This window comes from Clupea harengus, chromosome 17 (assembly GCF_900700415.2).
Source record: "Clupea harengus chromosome 17, Ch_v2.0.2, whole genome shotgun sequence".
In the NCBI taxonomy this organism is placed as follows: domain Eukaryota; kingdom Metazoa; phylum Chordata; class Actinopteri; order Clupeiformes; family Clupeidae; genus Clupea; species Clupea harengus.
The window spans coordinates 17986019-18009205 of NC_045168.1; the positions used below are offsets into that span (position 1 = coordinate 17986019).

General features: G+C 43.6%; 1 protein-coding gene across 1 annotated transcript in view; it reads right to left on the bottom strand.

Annotated features, from left to right (window-relative positions):
• Positions 1–23187, bottom strand: part of adarb2 (adenosine deaminase RNA specific B2 (inactive)) — a 133423-nt gene that overhangs the window by 16765 nt on the left and 93471 nt on the right. Inside the window, exon 4 of the mRNA XM_031584138.2 lies at positions 8731–8845. Within this exon, the coding sequence (XP_031439998.1) occupies positions 8731–8845 (115 nt within the window). The remainder of the gene's footprint in view (positions 1–8730; positions 8846–23187) is intronic.

The following is a 23187-nucleotide window of genomic DNA, read 5'->3' on the forward strand; positions in this document are numbered from 1 at the left end:
ACATTGCCCTTAGAAATGTGACATTGAACCGATAGGAAACCAGCAAATACTGATTATGTTCAACATCAGGAAACAGACCCTGTATCAGACCTGGAATAGAACACCAGCCTAGACGTAACAGAGGTATAAGAGGAGAAGACAGCAAAGCAAAGAACAAAACTGAAGTGAAATGTGAAGGATTAGTTCAGCACTCTTCTGTCATTCATTGTCTGCCCACCATTTCTCTTTTTCTCTCTAATACAAAACACATTTCTCTCCATCTTCTCCCTCATACAGGCTTCAGCATCTTCCTCTGAACCTGCAGGCAACGTGCAGCATATGAGTCTTTATCTGCTTGAGCTCAGGTGGTATTGCACTCAGGTTCAGACTGGAAGGAGCACAGAGAGCCGTCAATAACAATAATAAAAGCTAATATTGTGTGCTGTGGTTTGTGTGTGTGTGTGTGTGTGTGTGTGTGTGTGTGTGGGGGTGGGTGCAGAGGGTGAAAGGCCTAGCCTCTGCAATCCTCTCTGCTCTACTCAGTGCACTAGTGGCCAATCCCCTTCATCTCACTCCTGGCAGAAGGGCACGGAGGGACAGCAGAGATGGCACTGATAACTGAGCCCTGTCTACATGCTGGGGCCTGATCGATTGCCAATCAATCCACACATCAGTCCATCAACCAAACAACTGCTGTTTATTGGTTCACCTTCGGCATGGAAACGGCATGTTGCACTGCGGTCACTGAGTGTGGAAGTGTGAGCTTTGTGCAGCACAAGAGAAAAGACGAAAAAGGGAGAGAAGGAGAATAGAAATGACACCAAAGGAGTTAGGGGCACTGTGAAAATAAAAATAAGCTATAAACAATATTATACATCTGCCAAAATGTAATCTGATTACAGTTTTCATGATTTGATCTGAAAATTGCATAAAGGGGCAGTGTCAGATATAAAATAAATCAATATAAAAAAATAGCGTATTTGTAAAATAATGACTCGAAGTCTGAGTATGACAAAATATTGCAGCCCCTCCCCCAAAGTTAGCAAAAAAAAGCAGCTGTAGCTCAAAGTGGTAAGTCTTAAGACCCCTGTCACAGTGTAGCTCAAACTGGTAAGTCTTAAGACCCCTGTCACAGTGTAGCTCAAACTGGTAAGTCTTAAGACCCCTGTCACAGTGTCCTAAGATAGTGCCACCAGGGGGAGCTCCAGGGAATGGTTGTTTACGGTCAATGCCTCTGACACCTTGCACTAAGCACTGGTTTGTCAGTGGTCACTGACCGGTCAGTTAGGGGCTATAGGCCCCAGTATCTTAAGCATAGCCAGGAGAAGGGAAGTGTTTATGGCAAAGCACCAGACAGACTGGGTAACAGAGTGGAAGTTGCAGTGGGGAATAATCAAGCGTGGGAGTTGGGAGGCACATGCAGCCAGATGAAAATCAGTTTGAAAAATAATCTAGCTTCCTTGGCTATTTGAAGAAGCAAACCCAAGGTAAATCATTGAGCATGGATATTACACAATGTAACAAATGATGTTGATGCCAAAAATTTTTTTACTGACGTGACTATATAGTAACCCAAGCAAGATAGCCCTTAAAAAAACAAAGACAAAACAAGACAAGCCCCAGGCAAACTTGACTTAGCCCCTGATATTTTCAATAGCTAGAAATACCCCTGGTTTAATCATTATAGACACGTACTGCTTTTACAGGTGTAGTATGTAAGATTTAGTGGCATCTAGCAATGAGGCAACAGATTGCAACCAACTGAATACTTATCCCTTCTAATTTTGAACACTATATTCCATTTCTGCTAATAGATCATCCAAGATCCTACATAATGTATGTTTTGCACAATATGTGAGGTCCTATATGTCCTTTTCCCCTATAAAAGTCTGCTTAAGTAACATTTTATAGCCTACTTAGTTGTATCATGGTTATATCTGAATATCGGAGAAAACTGCCCAGTGGAGTCAACATCCTGCCTCTTCCACCCTATCCTGCCCAGTGGAGTCAACATTCATTCCGCGAGTGCCTCAAGTATTCCTTGATTTCTGCAGTAATTGAACTATTTATCCATCTCAACCTCTGTTCCATGATAAACATGCTTACAGTCCGAACTGCAATATGATTGATATAAACTATTATTATACTAAACCACTAAGTGATTGATGTAAAGTCCTGGTACAAGTCTATAAATCACTGAATGGTTTAGGCCCCGAATACATACATCTCTGATATGTTTAAAGAACACAAACCGAGCAGGGCTCTTAGGTCAAAGTAGAACCCAGAGACCAAACAGCATTTAGCTGTTATGCTGCATGCAACTGGAAGAAACTGCCAGAAGATCTTAGATGTACCCCAAATGTAGCCATTTTTCAATCCATTCATGTGCCTATGATACACTCTAAAATTAGCTCTCTACTCTTACTGCACTTCTGGTAGTCTCATTCTGGAAGTAGCCCTATAGTCAGTCCCAGCAGGGCTTATAGAAGAGAGAAGAGATAAACAGTCAGCTACTTCAACTAGGTTTTTATTCCACTGTATGACACCATCACAACCATGACATGACACCTGCAGTAAAATTTAGACTTGTCATCCAGATGTCGAAGTTTTATTATACTATCATGAATAATTCCTTTGATCCCAACTACAGTGGTACCATGTCGTCATAGCAAAGACATTTACAGGTTAGGTTGTCTTGGTTAATGTCAAGTTGTCATAACAAAGACATCCTAAACGATGTAAACTTGACATTAGAAATGACATAAAGTACTTAACGACAATGTTCATCAACATTCATTCCTTCATGTTCATGACGTTGTCATGTCATGGTTATGATGATGTCATGTTAGTGTTCTGCACACCCCTTCAAATAAAGTGTTCCCCCTACTTTATATACTTTCTTCTTTTCATTATATTATTTATCTTTTTATTATATTGCTGTTTTTTGTCAATTTTATGTTTATGTTTTATGTATTTTTTTTATTTTTTTTACCTTTTTTGTTTTTCACTCTTGCCTTGCCTAAACTAGTGTAACATTATCATATCTGAAGTAAGTGATTTCCTTATAAAGTATGGCATTGGTTTAATGATCAAATAATAGAGAGGAACTGAGGTTTTCACCAAAGGGCCGTATTGGCTCTAAAATGGTTCAGATGGACTCTCTGTAGTAATTTATGCTTAACAGTACCCAGGAGGAGGTCCTCTCCTCTGGGGGAAAACGGCAGACTGCAGCCCATCTTTTACCTGCGTCTTTTTCCCCCCTTCTTTACTGATGTTCCACTTAGCGGTTGTTTAGATCAATTTTGCTCTAAGAAGCGCGAGAAGAAAGGCGCAGAGTGATTTTTGTGCCACTTTGCTCTTTATCACGCCATGAAATTATCACAAAGTAGAGGGGGAGAGGGAACAGGAGGGAGAGAGGGAGCATGAGGGAGAGAGGGAGGAAGAGAGGGAGCAGGAGGGAGAGAGAGACTTTCTGGCGCAGCAGCTTTTAGTTTAACAATTGGCAGCAGCACAGAGAGAGAAGGAGAAGTGAGAGATAGGAGAAAAGGCCTGTGCAGTAGAGAAGGAGAAGTGAGAGATAGGAGAAAAGGCCCAATCTGAACACGGTGTTGTACCTCCTTCACCTGCTTGTGAGGTCAGCAAACTGCCGAGTTACAACTTAAGAAACACTGGTAGAGTATTCACCACATGTAAAGCAACACTGGTAGAGTAGAGTATTCACCACGTGTAACATGTAAAGCAACACTGGTAGAGTATTCACCACGTGTAACGTGTTAAGCAACACTGGTAGAGTATTCACCACGTGTAACATGTAAAGCAACACTGGTAGAGTATTCACCATGTGTAACATTCACCAGGTAAGCTCACATCATTTACAAACAAACCAGCAGCCAGAACTTACTAATAGTTTTGTGAGTGTGCAAACAATGAACAAAGGTTATTTCTAAACAAAGTGGCCGTAATCACATTTTGGTAACACCATTATAAAACCTGGAAATAAACCGCAACTCACAAATAAATGTTAATCTTATTAAACAAACAATACTGTACACTGTAACATGCTGTAGCTCATCTGTGTTAATGATCCGTACTGGTGACCTGAGCCTATGGTAGGCCCTTGGCAGTATTTTCCAGAAATGGATCAGTGGACAGATCCCCTCTCCCACCATCCTGCATGATCCCCAGCTGGTACTTAGGCAACTGGTAATTGGCAGCAAATGGTAATTAATGGTATTTACACTGTGAAGTGTACTTCTGCTGGAGGGGTAGCTTCTCTTGATGGTGAAAGGTTAATCACCATCGTTACACATGCATTTTCTAAATGAGTTTCGCATAATAAGATAGCAAAAGGAAAAGAAAGCAGATCATCAATTTCTCAACAAAGTCATCTCCATGTCATAAGAAACCATCAAAATGATGCTTTCAATTCTCCTTGACTAAAGGACGTTAAATGATTTTAAAAGCATACACTGTCTGTGCAAAAGAACCAATTACTTCAGTCTGTCTCACAGTAAGCTCCACAGCTTTCAGACGGCACCTCACAAAATGTCCGGAACAAGCGGTAAAGGTCTATTTTTTTTTAAGAAAAAATACTTTTTTCCTTCATAATTACAAAATTAGCATTAAATCTATTTTCTCCAGTAGCATGAAGGCTCAACAATGTCAGTGTGTGTGTGTGTGTGTGTGTGTGTGTGTGTGTGTGTGTGTGTGTGTGTGTGTGAGTGTGTGTGTGGACTCATTTCCATCACATTCCAGCCGGGAGAGATTCAGGAGGCCATGCTTCTGAAGTCGCTTTTTCATTGCTAAATGTACAAAAAATTAAATTAGGTCAAAATGGGACTCATCGTCAGGATAAGTCAACATTAAAGACTGTTGTCCCTGAAATGGTTCATGGTGGTGAGGAGTGAGGTGCCAATTCTACCAAATGTCCTACTATAACTAGGGTTGGGTACCGAGAACCGGTACCAATATGGAACCGGTTCCAATACAACCGGTACCTACCCGGACCGAAATGCAACGCAGATTTCGGTGCTTCATTTCGGTGCCTGAGCCAATTGAAAACGGTTGCTAGGCAGATTCCGCGGGGCACATGTAAAACTGCCCCAGCTCCCAATGTAAACTTTGTCCTGTGTCGCTCACGCTCATTGGTGTTTTCATAGCAACAGTCTTATGACAGTGAAGAGCATGCAGCATTTCACAGAGCAAGCACAAACAGAACTAGCCATCAACCTTTTAACAGAGAAAATACCGAAAGGTAAACGGTCAAAAGTGTGGCTGTATTTCGCACCAAAATATTCAAACATCGCGACGTGCAGCAAATGCAACAAAACAATTGCGTGAAAAGAGTGGAGAGAAGGCAAAGAGTCAGCGGCAGATCAGCAACCGAAGACTGAAAAATAAACGGAGATGACGGCTATACTTAACCTACGGTAGTCTCTTAAAGGGGCAGTACACATTTTCTCGTACTCAGTGTGTTCAAGTAACAAGATTAACTATAAACAAGATAGAAAAGATAGGTATAAACAAATCATAAAATGGTGAAATTTCATGAAATAAATGCAAACAAAATAATACATTTTTGACTCCAAAGGCAAATATGCTCATATTTTTGCAAAAGAAGTTTGAAGCTGTTTTTTGTATTTATTTATATTTATTTAAGTATACTATAAACTGTTGTTTACAGTTAATATACTGTTCATAGTTTGAAGTTAAAACGTTTGAAGCCAAGTGTTTTGTATGTATTTATATTTATAATATACTTTAAACAGTTAATATATTGTTCAATTTGAAGAAAAAAAATTGAATTGAACAAAATAATTGCTGAAGTATTGAAGCTGTAGTGTGTGTACAGTGTGTGTGTGTGTGTTTTGTATTTATTTGTAATTATTTAAGTATAGTCTAAACTTTTGTTAACAGTTCATATATTATTTAAGTTTTAAGTTAAAAGGTGTTTTGTATTTATTTATATATATAATCTACTTTAAACAGTTCATATATTTGGCAATAAAGCCTTTCTTAAATGTCGTCAATCGTAAATTTTTTTTTATTTTTTATAAAAGTATCGGTTCCGGCACCGTTTAGGCACCGGTATCGTTTTAAAAGTATCGGTTATGTACCGGTATCGGATAAAAACCAAACGATACCCATCCCTAACTATAACAGACATGAGCTTGAATAATCAGTCACAATGTCATCTATCTCGTCTATCACATTGCTTTGAAAACTGGTTCATCCCCATAGCACAGCACTGCCAGGTTGGACTCTCTTCATAACAGCAGTTTTCAGCAGGTTACAGCTCTGACACAGGAGAAAAGGGTTATGTGTAGAAAAGGTAACAAAACAAGAAATGTACAAAACATTTAGAAAAGTACGAACTAGAACCGTATGGGTATACTGCTGTTCCTGCTGTTTTCATTCTGTACTAGACGACAGGGATGGTAAAATACCCAACCAGGCTCCTGAAGATTAATATAGCTTTCCCAAGTTCTAAACAGCACACCATTTTCATTTTTAGGTGACCCAACTCACAGGGGAGCACAAATAATGTATAGGCAAAACCACAGATTGAAACCTCGCTAGAATCCTAAATCCCTCCTGAACTCACTTCCAGTATGAGAATCTCTTCTTTAAATAATCTCCTCTCTCCAAAGACAAAGACTCGAGCACAGGAATCTGCCAAGGCTTCATATTTGCCGTCATACATCTGATGTTGTAAAGGAGATTTCCAAATTATCCACACTGGGCTGCGCTTGAAATGGGATTATTCACACTGAATCTTGTTTACTCTGCCTGATTCACTTTCTCTCTCTTTTCAGATCACCAAAATAAAAGACATGCAATCTTAGCCAGGTTAAAACATTCTCCATGGGCTGGGGTGTGTATATATGAGAGCGAGTGAAGATGGGGGTCCAGTGGTTCAAAGTTGAGTTCTCATTAGTATTCTGCCAACGCGGGAGCAGCGTCTGAGACATCCAATAGTTGTCTCCCAACCAAGAACAGAGCCCCTAGTGCTTCTGTCAAGTTTGTCTGCTAGCCCCATGCCACAAATACTTGGGCTGCCAGCGTCTGGATCTTTGAAGATAACACACTTATTAATAAACAAACAGACCAATTATTGGGTGGCAGGCAGGGAGTGTGTGTGTGATTGTGTGGGGGTGTGCATGTTTGTATGGGTGTGTGTATGTCTATGTGTGTGTATGCGTAGAAAAAGAGAGAGGGAGAGGGATGGGATTAGGGTCAAGGCAACGATGATTTCACTGAAGTAGAAATTGATGAGCTGCTGCCCCCTCAAAGGGAATCTTGATACTGATACCGCCACTGACCCCCAAACAGTCTGGTAGAGCCAATATGACAGATAACACTCTTAATGCCACATCGCCAATTCTAAACAACACCACACTGCACCGGCACAACACATCTGCCAGTGGCTCTCCATCTCTCCGTAACACAGTTCACTGGTAAGGGGATAGGAACATTACATGACATTACATATCGTGTGTCATTGGTTTGTTATCAGTTGTACTCATGAGGGTCTATCGGATGGGGTGAGCAGCTGCCCCGGGCCCTCAGTTCCAAAGGGGTCCACCTTGAGCCCAATCTGCCTGACTGAACATGCATTTTTGTTATATAGTTGAATATTTTGGATGCAGTCTGTTTGTGTGTAAAAAGTCAGACTCAGACTCTATGTATGTAGTTTATTCCACCCCCATGGTATCCCTTTAATGTAGTTTATTCCACCTCCATGGTATCCCTTTAATGTAGTTTAACGTAGAGGAAGAGGTTTTTTATTTTGCATTTCTAAAAAAATAAAGTGAAGTGATGCAACTGTATTCTTAAGTGAAAGCTGTAACATATCAATAACGTATAAAGCCTATTCCTTTCTGCTTTACCTTCACATTACCAGCCAAGCAGAATTAAAATCATCAACCTAGCCAGCCATTTTGACTTTATTCCCAAACATTTTGACTTTATTCTCAAAATGTCCACTTTATTCTCGAAATGTAAAATAAAAAAAAATCGCATTCCTCTTTTTTCCCCCTTAATGTGGTCGAATACTCTGTCGTACTTAAAAGGCTGGTTTTGCGATTTTCTGATACTTGAACACACTGATTTTTTTTTTTAGTTTCTTCGTTAAACACTAAAAAAAAGCTGGTGTTGTGATATTTCGCTAAGCGCTGAAAAAAAAGGCTGATATTGTGATTTTTCCATGGACAGATTGCTAGATCATATTGTGTTACCTTGACATAGCTCTAAGTTAACAGCATCTAAGTGCTTTATATTATATAAAATATACACTGAGATAATAGCATTATGCTAGCTAGCCATTAGAGCAGTTGCTCAAGTTTTAAATTTGGTGTTGGCAAAAAAGTAAGATTTATTTTATTTTAGAATCACATGGACATTTGCTAGGAGTTTGTTTACAATAATATATTGAAATATATAAAAGAATATATGAAATCTGGCCCAATTGCCAAGACCCAAATCACCTGGCACAGTGGAACATCCTGGTAAAATTAATATAAGGATACATCCTTCCCTCTCCTTTTTTTTTTCTTTCCCATTCAAGATCAGTTTCAATATTTAATGTCCCAGTGGCTACTATCCTCTCTGGGCATACAGTATGCACTCGGCAGGTGGGGAGGGATGCAGTGGAGCTGGGTACTCTGTATTATACAGGGTTTGAATAATTCACCATGGTGTATTTCTATTTTTATAAATAAATAAATGTGAATGAAAATGTTCTTGCCATACCTCTGGTCATTACGATGCCTGCCAGGGCTTTGTGACGTGCATGCATGGGGGAGGAGCCGCCTGCCAGCGCCCGGTATCTCTCCCTCACCAAGTGGAATATTGCGTCTGCAAAGTCCTGCAAGACACAACGAAGGTTTCCTTGACTTTTCTCCTCCATGCAAGCAGGGGTGCTGTGATTTCTCTCTTGTGAACAAAGAACTTATTTATTGTTATGAAATTCACAGGGACACAGGTTAACATTACTTAATTTGATTCATTCATTTGACTCATGAGTGGTTTAATGATGTATTTAATAAGAGTAAATTATACACATTTGAATACATATTTAACAAGGTCTTTCTAAACATTGTTGTGGGGCTTCAAATAAAGTGTTAGTGAACACATTAGGGATGTATTATTGACATGTGAAATAGTAATTATAGCACATTTACTCCAATGCCACACGGCTAGAAGATTTACGATCTACTGGTCTGTTATAAAAAGCTAATGTAGCACAAGACCATCTGCTCTGAAGAATCTCCTCATGTACAGTTCATTCGTTTGCCACTTCTGAAGAGCTGAGTGGCTGAATTTGGGGAGCACATCCCACACACGCTGCAACGTGTCACGTCTGCAGTGCTGTGACATTCCTTCTGGCACCGCTACTAGTGGGGCAGCCCTCGCTAATTCATGTCAAAATGTTTGCCACAGGAAAATAATTTGATGACAATAAAGCAGCCCACTCCGGCTGTACGGCGAGCATTAGTGTGAAACCCTCTCGCTAATGAAATGCGGCGATTTGTTTGGTGACATCAGAAAGGCGTGCCATCTGTGCCCGGCGCTGAGTGTGTGCCCACAGTGACTGAGCACATGGTGCCCGCCTGAGAGGCACTGCGGCCAACTTCTCTGCCCCCTCCAATCCCACCCATACTGATTAACAGATGTTACCAACCTACACATCGAGTTTACTTCATCACGTCAATGCTAAAAACCACAAGTAAATGATGAGATTAATACTATAAAATACATGAATGTACACAAAATACCCATCCAGCACACACACACAACCACCCACTAGCTCATCTAACCACTTACATCTATGTATATATATACATACATACACACAAAACAGCTGATTGCTAAAGACTGTGATGCCTACTGACAGCTATGATGGTTTGCTGGGCAGGGCCTCGGTGGCCACGAGGCTGGTGATGGCTCAGGGGACATAAACCAGCGCTCTAAAAAAGCCATTACTGAGCATATTGGTGTTTATGGCCCCGCTGGAGCTGTGAAACACTCCGTCCACAAACCTGCCCACCCACCGCGCCACCACATCCGCTGAGGGGTTGCACCCTGAGCTAAGTGATAAAAGAACGCTCTCATTTCTGCCTGATTGTGGAATCATCCCACCCCCTCCACGGAGGTAGCGGCATCCCACAATGCCCTTGGGGAGACGGGCATGAGTCAGTGTATAAATGAAGTTTCATTTGTATGCAGCATCTGCTGAGTGACTGAAATGATGTGGAAATTGAAAAAGCAACAATGGAAATAAATGTAATGTGATTATACCACATTACTGAATTTGCAAAAGGTGCTGATGGCCTCTTTTCTGCATGCATAAAACCAATGCACAGCTGAAGCCACGATGAAGGGGTGCCACCATCGCCGAGGTTTGCCTAAGATGGTCAAGAGATCAGGGTTGGACCCCTGGTGTGCCAGCGCCTTTTACCCCAAGGGTCTAAAAAATACTAACCCTTGACCCTGAATAATAAAGTTATGCCTTTGCCTTTAATGAATGCAAATTGAAAGGAGTCACGTTGAAGGGGGCACAGGAACCACGCTAATCAGAAGATCAGGCAAAGACCCATTCAATTATGCATAGAGTTAAAATAATGAACAATTAAGATAGTAGCTAGTCCTCTGAACAGGCCTTAGCAATGCATTGTTGAATGTCTCTTGACCAAAATGAAACATAGAACTCAAAGTCAACTCAATACTCATTATTAGTGACATTAGGAGGATTAGGGGGGTGATATTGCAAATATTGCAGCTACTGAAAATGAATCTGAAAATGGGTTATCTGGCTATAGACCAGGTTTCTGCATTGTTTCCAAGCCTAGTGCTATTAGTGCTCACTGCCACTGAAAAGTGCCCTTGGCCAAAAGTGTAATGGTGGCACCCTAACCTCTGGAATAAGAATAAATATATCCTTGGAATAAATAAATATATCCTATCAAAATCAGAACACTTTTACATGGACAGAGGAAGTTGATATAGTCGCACAAAAACAAACAAACACAAACACACACACACACACACACACACACACACACCGGGGGAAAGGTTGATTGGAATGACAACCAGTTCAAGTACTTAAGTACCCTTTAAATCCTAATTACTGTTGAAGAGAATAGGTAAACATCCTCTTGATGCCACCACAAAATTGCACCTCCCTCAACATTTTGTGTTGACTACATTGAGGAGTATTGATTGACTGGGAAACACTATAGTCATTTAAAAGAGTCACTTTTCTCTCAAAGGCCATTCCCTATGTTTGTGGTAATCACAAATCAGCACACCTTGAAATGCCACACGTTGAAACAGATAGCACAAGCTGTCAGGTAGATTAGCTGTGAGAGTCCAGAAGGCTCATGGGCCTGCATTTAGGAGAGTGCAGCAGAATACCCCCCGGCTCCAGTGACCTTGTGAAGGTCTGACAAGGATAAGAGCTTCTAGCTCACTCCATAAAGCATGATTATTAGCATTTGAGAAGAGGAGAGAAAGTACCTTTAGAGACGGGAGTACTTGGAAGTTAGATTCTAACAGTGATGTGTCCATATGGGGGGCCTGGAGTGGCCCAAGTCCCCCCGGTGTTTGATAGGCCAACCCAAAATCATCAACAATCCCATTTTATACCACAGAAAGAAGCAGTTCTGAGTGGTATGAACGGCATAATGGACTTCACAGTGTTCGGGTAGTAGAAATTAATGCACTTCACGTTACGCACTGTAACATTAGGGAAGAAATGGCAGGTAATTGAAAGGTCTATTCATTCAAAATGAAAAAAGATTTTGTATTGTTTAATGATGTATAGCTATATTAACTGTTCTGATGTACCTATTTAGAAACCCATGAGTAATCACTATCAGTTTGATTATGAAAATACATGACAATTGGTAGCCTATTTGTCATTACTTATTATGCTAGCTATGTCTTTAATGTTAAACTCACATCTTTTGGTTTAACCTGCTGTGGTAAAACAGCAGAATATCAGGTATATCACAACACAGACATTCATCCCCTATTGCTCACAAATCAATTTCAATTAAATAAAAAAACGTGCTTCAGCAAACAGAAACCTATAGAAGCCACTGAACTTCTTTCCTTGGGTAATGTTGAATGTCAACGCAAGCTGTGCAGGCTCTCCGCCCAGAAGTCAATATTGTGTTGGGAACACAAATGTCAACAGGGACATTTTCTCCACTGATCCCTAACCTAAACGTCTTTTTCTTCGGGGCTAATGGGAGGGGCTGGGGAGAGGTTTTATAAACTGCTGAATAATTTTGTTTGAGGGAAAATTGTCCAGTAACATGACATTAAGAATGAGTGTAAGAATGCAGTGTTTATGGTAGAAGGGCACTTTTTAGCTACGGTATATTGAAATAAAGAGGTTGTGTTGGTGAAAGCCAAATGCACCAAAGAATATGCTGTCAATGTATTTGTAAATAACACTGAGGAATAATGTGCATGTTCAAACACATGAACAGACTAAAGTATGGGTGGTAAGAGGTACATGTTGCACACAACAGGTTGAACGCAGTATAAAGGTTCTAGTACAGAACAAAGAAAATAATGTCTTGTAATATAAAGTAAAAGTGGTGTTTCAGAACTCCAGTGTCTGAATGGCGGAGAAATTCAATTCAATTCAATTCAATTTTATTTATATAGCGCCAAAACAATAAAATAGTCTCAAGGCACTTTACAGAGCCCAGGGCCTGCTTGAAACAGTATGGAGAAGTGTGCTAGGGTGTGGTGGGGCGGTGACCACCCAGTGCAGAGTGTCTACTGTATGGAGGGATAGAGGACTGAGGACTAAAACAGGATGGAGGGATAGAGGACTGAAACAGGATGGAGGGATAGAGGACTGAGGACTAAAACAGGATGGAGGGATAGAGGACTGAGGACTAAAACAGGATGGAGGGATAGAGGACTGAAACAGGATGGAGGGATAGAGGACTGAAACAGGATGGGGGGATAGAGGACTGAAACAGGATGGAGGGATAGAGGACTGAAACAGGATGGAGGGATAGAGGACTGAAACAGGATGGGGGATAGAGGACTGAAACAGGATGGGGGGATAGAGGACTGAAACAGGATGGAGGGATAGAGGACTGAGGACTAAAACAGTGCTGTCATGTATGTGCCACAGCACTCAAAGCTGGGCAGGATTAGGCTGCTGTTTTATGGCATCCTCCATGAGGATTTGCAACACTGTGAAATCAAGGCCATTCCCATATTATCCAATATCTGATTGTCAGCGTAATCAGTTAGATCCAGTCAAACACCAGTGAAAAAATGTATTTGATATTGATCTTATATTATAAATTCAGACCTTATATGAAGTCATGCACCAAGCATGTAGACAATGGCTCTATACGGTTGAATATGGTGTATATATGGGTGGCCTCACCAATAAACTTGAAAATCCTATGAAAAACCTGCTCCTTCCCCCACAAAAAGACACTCACACAAACACACATAGACTTGCATAGACACACCAAACACACACACACAGTTCAATAACTGAGTGCCAATAAATGAAATAGTGGCCCTGGTGGCTTGGGGGTGGGCTGGCTGGGCAGAGCAGAACAGAGGGTGAGGGGGTTAATACTGTCTTGCAATTAAGCGCACTGCTTATGTGGGGGTGCTAACATGCATGTCTCAACAGTGCAGACCATGACGGCACTGTACCCTGCAATCTCTTCCTCATGAGAATCCAATCATATGACTGCACGTGCAAGGGTCATCTTTTTCCCCTCTCTCTTCTCTAAGTCCCAGACACCTTATCAGGCGCAGGCAGAGCGGCGATGGTGGCATATAAACGGGGCCACGTCAAATATTTCTTCATGAAGGTATTTAACAATTCATTCTCCAATTTTGAATGGTGTCTTCCTGGACCTAAATCATTCTGCCTTAGGCTTCATAGTGCAGAGTAGAGGCTTTCTGAAGGCTGATATCCATTCAGGTGACCACAGCTCGCCTTGGGAGGATTTCTTTGGGAAAAAACAATCTGAGTGACCAGAGCTCCTGCAGAGAGGAATATTTCTCCCCCCTTGGTGGTTCAGTGTAACGTGTGCCCCTACAGTCTCCCTTCAAATGAAAAATACAAAAGTGCAAGGGACATGTAGATACCACAGCTCTTTTTTGAATGCTTTTTTGGTTTCATGACAGGAAAACTGATCTTGACCGACAATGTCCCTGGAGGATGAACTACAACGTACAGGTTTTCTTTGTCTTTTGAAAAAAGTGTCACGCGATGTCGCCTCAAACAATGTCCAACCTTTTCCACCATCTCCCTGTCTCTCTCCCTTTCTCCCTTTCTTTCTCTGCACAAAGTCCAGATGGCCCTGCAGTCTGTGGAACAGATTTCCACCCAGCAATGCTTTTAGCTCCATCAGCAGGGAGTTGTCACTCAGATCAGCCAGGCTGTGCCACAATAATCATAAAACAGCCTTTTTTCCCTTTACCAGCCACATGGCACACATAGACACAAAACACTGAGGAAAAAAAGCCTGTGATGACTGGGGTAAAAATATAAAGTAGGCTGAGCATTGGGTCCCTGACCCCAGCCCCAGCCCTCTTCCTGCCCCCCCCCCCCTCCCTCCCATATGCATGAGGCAAGAGCTGCGCTGTGCCACCTGAGCGACTAAGCGTACACCTGACCCTCACAAAACAGCACAGGCAACTGCACCGCTCCACAACATCTCCCGAGAGATGACCTGACCTGGAAACTATTACACCTGAGGTAATGGCTCACAGAGCGGGGGAAGGAAAAAAGAGAGGGTTTGGGGTGGGGGAGAGAGAGAGCGAGAGAGAGAGAGAGAGAGAGAGAACAAGAGAGTCAGGGTGAGGAAATGAGAGAGGGAAAGAGAAAGGTAGCTAGAGAAAAAAACTACGGTGTGTAAAACACCCCGGTTTGAACATGGACACTGGCCTACATGGCCGAGATACTTCCCATGACTTCAGCGTGTGGATGTGATGTGCTAACTAGGTTCTGGCTGGACACGAGGACCAGAGCTGTCCGTTAAGCACAGGGCAGGCAACATGAGTGGACAGGGACGTCGGGTGACAGCAGCACGCAAGCGCGCGGGTTGGGAAGGCAGGCTCCACACTCTCTGACATCTTACAGATTCCATTATGGAGACGCCGACGTGAAATGAGTGATGGCGTCACTTTGCACAAGCAAGTTTGCACAATGTGATGCTGAGTGCCACAGTTTTCTGACAGTGTTGGCTGATGGCACATAGAGACATGACTGTTATGATCACATCACCACCCGCAAACAAATAGAAACAGATAAACTCCAGTCGCCCGGGGTTGGTACAGAGTCTGTGACAGAATCACATCAATGCACTATATCTATGCAGAATTCTGCCACTTCTAAAGAAGTATTTGTTGGGAAATCAGTTTGTCATCTCCAGTGTATTCTACAATTTGAACAGACACTTCTGTGCAGTAAGAACTTTTTCTTTTGCCAACAAAAGTAAAAGTTGGACTACTGTCAAAGACAATTAGCTGATGAAGCAGTGCATGGGTTTCTTGTAGTTCTTCCTCCCTCTCTCTCTAACTCTGTGTGAGGGAATGCGAGTCTGTGTACCTTCATGTCTGTGAATTTGTGTAGTGGGAAGTGCATTACCTGTCTATCAACAAGGTTTGGCCTTCCCCTGGTATCCATCTGAACAGACTTAGAAACAGCTTTAACAAAAGAACTGAATTCAATATAGACTACGTCTCCACAAACACACAAATCTGAGCAGTGGCAGTAGAACACAGATCAGGATTTACTGCTGCACGCCCGAGGCTCTGTCACAGGTAAGCTCATTTCAAGAACCTTTTCAATACATGATCTTGTGCAACATTGTTGAATACTGCTCTCAAATTGAAGCAAGCGCCTTTCATAGAGTTGTTTTCAAATACTTTCACAGTGTGAACAATATGAGGCCAAAATACTAATGCTGATGATAATAGAACTAAAAGAAGGCTCAGGTGCTTGAAGGACATTTCTGTGGCTGTGTGTCAATCCCACCTGATTAACCCCGCAGTCAAGAAGAAGAAAGTGAGGATAGGAACAAAATGGTTTCATAATATGAGAGATGGTGTAAAACACACATCAGGGCCTTTATCCATAATGCATCAAAAGAGAGAGAAAAATGACTGCATCAAAGGAATAACATGACCTGCCCTGGAAGGTGGGGGGGGGGGCAGTGGCAACATGAAGAGAGTGGAAATGAGAGGGCTGGTGATGTGCTTTTAACGAGCGCCACTCGGGTCCGCTGCGCCGTGGCGGGGGAGGGCGGCCACGCCGGCGGTCGTGAGGGCCATTCACACATCACTCATTAATCCGCTCATCAGCCAGGAGGACCCTGCCGTGGAGGAGGAGGAGGAGGAGGAGGAGGATGCTGAGGTCGCTAATGATGGGCCACTCCGCACACTCACTCACATCAGCGCTTTAGCGGCGGCCCCTCTCTAATCGCAGCGCTGCACCGCACAGCTTCCACACGCGCCTCCCCTCTCTAAACGCAGCGCTGCACCGCACAGCTTCCACACGCGCCTTCCCTCTCTAAACGCAGTGCTGCACCGCACAGCTTCCACACGCGCCTCCCCTCTCTAAACGCAGCGCTGCACCGCACAGCTTCCACACGCGCCTTCCCTCTCTAAACGCAGTGCTGCACCGCACAGCTTCCACACGCGCCTCCCCTCTCTAAACGCAGCGCTGCACCGCACAGCTTCCACACGCGCCTTCCCTCTCTAAACGCAGCGCTGCACCGCATAGCTTCAACACGCGCCTCCCCTCTCTAAACGCTGCACCGCACAGCTTCCACACGCGCCTCCCCTCTCTAAACGCAGCGCCACACAGCTTCCACACGCGCCTCCCCTCTCTAAACGCAGCGCTGCACCGCACAGCTTCCACACGCGCCTTCCCTCTCTAAACGCAGCGCTGCACCGCACAGCTTCCACACGCGCCTCCCCTCTCTAAACGCAGCGCTGCACCGCACAGCTTCCACACGCGCCTCCCCTCTCTAAACGCAGCGCTGCACTGCACAGCTTCCACACGCGCCTCTGACAACTGCAAAAATTATACGGCGAGATGGATCTGCTCTCATCTCTGGGTCACATGTCAGAAGGCCATTTCTTGTATCATTTTAACATTAAGGCCAAATACTAAAGTCAAGCACCCTGTCAGACTCACAATGAACCCTTTGCAATTGTTCTCTGTCTGAAATCAAATTTGGCAATGCATGCGTGTTTAATTTATAATTTTACAGCACGATAAAAAAAAGAGGCATCCACACACCAAAAGCCAATATAAACAAAATCCATTGCTGTGGAATCGCTTGAAAAAAAAAAAAGAAAGAAAAACACACCTTCTGGTAATCTCACCAAGCATGGAGGGGCTACTTTCATGTGTTCAGCAAAGGGAACCATTTAAACACATCTTGTGAAGTGCAGCGGGGCGGTAGTGTGTTGACCATCACACTGATGCCAAAGCAAAGTCATCTCTGCTGTGACTGAAGATATCAGACGCTCTGCTTCTGGGCTGACCACAGAAAAGCCAATGGGCAGACTTCTGACCACTGCTGTGCTTTCAACTTGAGCTTAATGATTGCTGCCAAGTGAAAGCACATACATCGCCAAGATTAGCAACATTGATGCACATTGCATATCATCTTGGTGTGTTTTAAGACAGCCAGACAGAAATCAAATGATATTTATGGACATATTGAGCTGACGTACATACCTGCCCCCCATCCCCACTCTCCCTCCCTCCCTCTCCCTGCCTCCCTCTCCCAATTCTCTCTCTCTCACACACACACACACACACACACACACACACACACACACACACACACACAGGATACTGCAATAGTCGTAAAGGGGAGGATATGGGGGCTTTTCTATCTATGGTTGACTGAGTAGGCTCTAAGCCTTTGCCATGTCTACTGGTCCTACCTTTCCTAAAACCCTCCAGCAAGCCATATATCATGAAATATTGATATGGTTCCAGTAGACTGCCACACCTGACATTTGATTTATAGCTCAAGGTGTTTGTTTTTTTCCCCTCTAAACGACACAATGAGGGATCATGGGAAAATGTCAGATGTGCATTGTTGTACAGTGGTGGAACAGTCATGTCAGAGATGGCCAAAACTGGCCAAAACTTCAATGTGTTCCCAAGGCTGAGCGTGTGTATGTGTATGTGTGTGTTTGAATGGAGTGCATCTCCAGTAGTAATACAAGTGGGGTGGGCAGTCGAAATAATACCTGGGTGCCAGAATATTATGTTCACAAGGTCTTTTCACAAGCCAGTGACTTCATCATATTTCCATTGGCTAAGGAAAAGTAAAAAAAAAAAGGTTCAGCCCGTCACACCGCTTGGCAAAAATCAATAATCTGATTTCTTACAAGACTTCATGTGGGTCGAAAGCATACCGTTCAGGTGCTCGCCATTCCTTAGAAGTATGTCATTGTAAAAAATGCTGTATTTGGGCTGGATAGAGAGAGGACACAAACATGTAGGCAGCTTGTAAGGTCTCATCTACATAAAGCGTGTGAGTGGAGGACTGATTCTATGAAAAACACTAGCAGTCCTGTAAAATCTCATTTTTATATGAAAGAAAGAAAGAAAACATGTCAAACACATCTCTTTAGCAGTGTGCAACATTAGTGTCAGCTCTGACCACCTCATCTAGAAAGATGGCGGCATGACATGCCCAGCCGGCCCTGCAGCATGGACCGCAGTCTGGAACGGAAATGTGTCCGTGTCGCAAGCTTTCTTTTCTCGATCTAGCAATAAAAATGGCATAAATATGCCTGACTGGTACTGACAGACAGCGTATCAGAACATAGTCAAGTAACACCTGGTTCCTTCAGGCATATTGTTGTTAATAGCACATACAAACAGCTGAAAATCTAACTAATTCAACAAATTAATCTTGCCTGATTTCCCACTACTCTAATTTGGCATATGAATACTATCTTTAACAGAGCTTCCTTGCAGCCCAGTGTGCCCACATACAAGACTTCCAAAGCTTGCCTCTGCCAAAAAGTCACTGTGGGCGGACTGGCCATACTGCCATAAGGAACCTGATTTCTTCCCACTTCCTTGTGTCTATGCCCCTGGCAGCGACTCTTGAAAATGTATTGGAAAATACAAACAGCAGGACTAAACATGCCGAACACTATTACTGTATTACTATTTGTCTTTCACATCTGGTAGAGCATCTCAGGAGCGTCTCTAGGAGAGCTCCATAAATGAGCTTTAATGTGTTGGTAAATGGTGTGGGTGGCCAAGGTGCACTTCGTGCTTCTGGTTGACAAGCCTCTGTGGGAGGACATAAACACATTTTCTTCTCTTAACAATTAAAAAAGTATAAAAAAAGAAATGATTCAAACTTAAAACAGACCCAATTAAACGATGACACACACACGCTCACAGCTCGTGCGTCGCCACCTCGGCCTCCGAGGCAGAAAGGGAAAAACAAACCAACTTCTACTCAGACTCCACTAGAGGGAGCTAAGTGTTGGGAGAGCCAAAGGTTTTCCAGAAATGAAAGCCTGAAGTCATCTCTCATTTAGCCCATTCTTATTTAGGAGCATCAGGAACACTCTCTATGATCTGAGACCCGGGCCTTCAAGCCCATGTGCCAGCCCTGCAGAGGTCTTTCCGTGTGCTGTCAGAAAACACCAAACATTCTCCGAGGCCTTTCACTAAAGCAGGCCGTAGGAAATGGATTTCCAGTGTACCTAGTGATGCCAACAGTAAAATCCTGTGTGCTCTCAGGTGCAGGTGTTGCAGAAGGGCAGAACCAGAACGCAGTGCACTGAAGCGGAGCACTCAGGAGACGCCTACTCAGTGGTCCACTCAATGTTTCATGAGATAAAACCACACTTTTTTTTATCTTTCTTTCAACTAGATATAGTGGCTGATGTATTTGCATCAACATCTCTATCTTCCTCTTCATCATCATCATCATCATCATCACCATCACCATCATCATCATTATTATTTAGAGGGAAATGTGAGAAGATCCTTCACTGACTTACATGGCTGGGAGTTGGGAGGCTGTTCTAACAAACCTCTGTATATTTCACTAGGTTGACTCAGTGTCAGGAAATACATATATTAAGGTTATTCCAGTCCTTTATTATGACCTGGCAGTACCAGTGAGATCCTTAAAATAAAGTCATTGGCATGCACTCCTGAACACTTCCTGTGCTCCAGGAAATGACATAGTAATTAGGTCACAAGGTGGCCAGCCATGACAACTGACTGCACAATCCCTTATTAGAGGCTGACTGGGTAAGTCAGTACTATGATCGTGGGCAGCAACCACAGAAAACACTTAATGATGCATAAGGTCAAAGCATGTCATGGTACAGGGATATGTGTCATCACATCATCCCCCAGCCTCGCCCACTCTGGCAAGACACAGCACTGAGGGAACATATGATACATCCATAATAGAGCTGGATCTCTGTGTGAAGACATATTGTCTTGAATGTCTTGTGCATCTACACATTCAGTGAGGGAGGAGATGGGCAAGCCATTCCAGTGAAGCTGGGCTGTAGCATTGGCTCAGATATGGCAACCAGCAGGCAGGGGTGGAAACCATTCTGAATTCAGCGAGTGCCTCTGTGCCCTACAACCAATCTGACGGCTAATTAATCCTGAAGGTCTTTTGTTCCACTGAGGTTTCCTCTCTCCCTCTTTCTCTCTCTCTCTCTCTCTCTCTCTCTCTCTCTCTCTCTCTCTCTCTCTCTCTCTCTCTCTCTCTCTCTCTCTCTCTCTCTCTCTCTCTCTCTCTCTCTCTCTCTCCGCAGTACTCCACTCCGGCCCATGCAGCCCCTCCCTCTCCGTGCTTAAACAGAGTGGAGAACAGGCTGCCTGGATATCTGCTTATTTGGCCTTTTTTGGTTGGGGTTGAGAGACGAGTTGCAGGCAGCGATTCAGGTGGCGGCCATTGGGATCTCCCTGCTGCCCTCCCCTCTCCAGTGGATGAGTGCCATGATGACTCTCTAACCACGCTAGACTCTCACTAGTACCCACTCATTTGTCACGAGTGGCGTGGGCTCATGCCACATTAGTGCATGTCCCTAATGGACACATGTGAGAGAGAGGACTCTAGAGCACTCCAATGACATATACTCTAAACAGTTCATCAGCATAACCCCATTACCCTCTGTGCATCCATTAGATTGGCCTGGGCACTGGGATTCATCTTTCCCCTCCATTTTATACTGAGGCTGAGGTGGTGATTTTCTCCTCTCCTAAGCACAGCCAGCCAACTGTGGTCCCTGTGGATCCTTCTTATTTCTCCCCATGGTAAATGTTACATTACTGTATGAGAGGAGATCCATTCTGGCAGAGCTGGAACGTTTCCCAGGGCTCCAGGTTAACCAAGGACACCCTCTCGTAAGCAGAGCAGGATAGGGGAAAAGAGGAGAGAAGCCCTCCGGGGGATTCCACCAGGCCAAGAACCCCGTGAGAGGGTTGATGGTGCCACTTTTCCACCCAACTTTGCAGCGGTGAGGAGGGGTAGGGGGGGGGGGGGGGGTATAACCTCTCAGTGTTGGTTGAAGTCTGGCATGGGGCAAATCAACCCCCATTTCCCTGGCCCCTCTCCTGTCAGGTCATTCAAAGGTCGTGGCAAGAGCTGGTGTCGGTCAGTGTGCTGCCCTGTGCCTGTGTCTGCTCTCCTGCCTGGCAGAGAGAGATAACCCCCACAGTCTGCTCACCAGTGCCAAGCCCAGCTCCACAGCCAATGATTTATCTGGAGCCATTTGGTACCTGAACGTCTATGAAACTGTAATGAACTTGATTATGTCCTTTAATGAAGTGTGAGGGCTTCTCGGGGAGGTGATTAGCAGCCCCACACACTCCGGGGCCACGGAGAGCTGCTGCCGGCGCACCGCGGAGCAGAGACACTCCTGTCTGCTAGAGGAGCAGAGACACTCCTGTCTGCTAGAGGAGCAGAGACACTCCTGTCTGCTAGCAACAGCTTCAGCGGTTTGGTGTTACTTCTCCGTCTGTACCCATGATCCTCTCTGAAGATCTCTTGAGTGGGTGATGGGGCCAGGCTTGTCTTGGTAATAGACTAACAGCACTGATCCTCATCCGGGCCCCATTCACCCGACTCAGGGCTTTTTTGCTTGGTGTCTGCTCTAAACGGCTTGCTGACATGGTAGAAAAGATTTAACAGTCTTATAGGTCACATTTTGCATAAGTATGAGGCCGTTTGTGATGGCCTTAACCTTTCCATGCACAAAGTGGCCTCCTGTTAAATGTGAAAACATTATTGTACAGACAGTGAGAGGTTAACCACACGAGGCAGAAAACGTCTCCTTTATATACAGCTGACAAGTTCATATGACAAAATATAATCACTAACACATCATTAACGTTGTATCTCACATCACACTTAGAGCAGGCCTTGTCCCCCAGATGGGAGAGAAGTGCCGAAAATCTCTATTGAACCATATGTTCACTCTATGTTCAAACATGTACACACACACACACAAACACAAACACAAACACACACACACACACACACACACACACACACACACACACACACACACAAACACACACAAAAACAAAATGCTGCATACTCTGCGCCAAATATTCCACACCCGGAGGGGTGCTAATCAATTTTGTTATAATCTGTTTTTCACACCTTGCACTGTGACTGAATTTCTATTTCTCTGAAATCATGGCACTCCATGCCCCCCCCTCCCCCACCCTCTCCACCACCGTCCCTCATCTTCTGTGCTGATATCAATTAATGATTTTTGCTTCATGGTTGTTGAGAAGGCTGTTTGTGTTGGTAAAAATAAAGGTTTACAAAAAAAAAGAAACAACACAAGAAATCTGTAAAATAGCTTCCTGCAGACAGGGTGACCTTCACGTGTTTAGGAATGAAACCTAATTCCCAGTGAGTAACAAATGACCGCGCTGAATTACTCGAAGCCAATGAACACCTTCTGTGGACTCAGGGAGCTGAGAGGTGCATCTGAAAGGTTGTAAATGATCTTAGCACTTATATACCTCTACAACTGGACTGCATCAAAACTGGCCACAAGTAGGGATGTTAAAGATTCTCTGAAGTAAGGAGAAAAATAATTTCCAATCCTTTTGTCACCGAATCTGTTTCTGCAATAGCCTACAATTTTGTGGATCCCACTTCAAACAGACAGAAA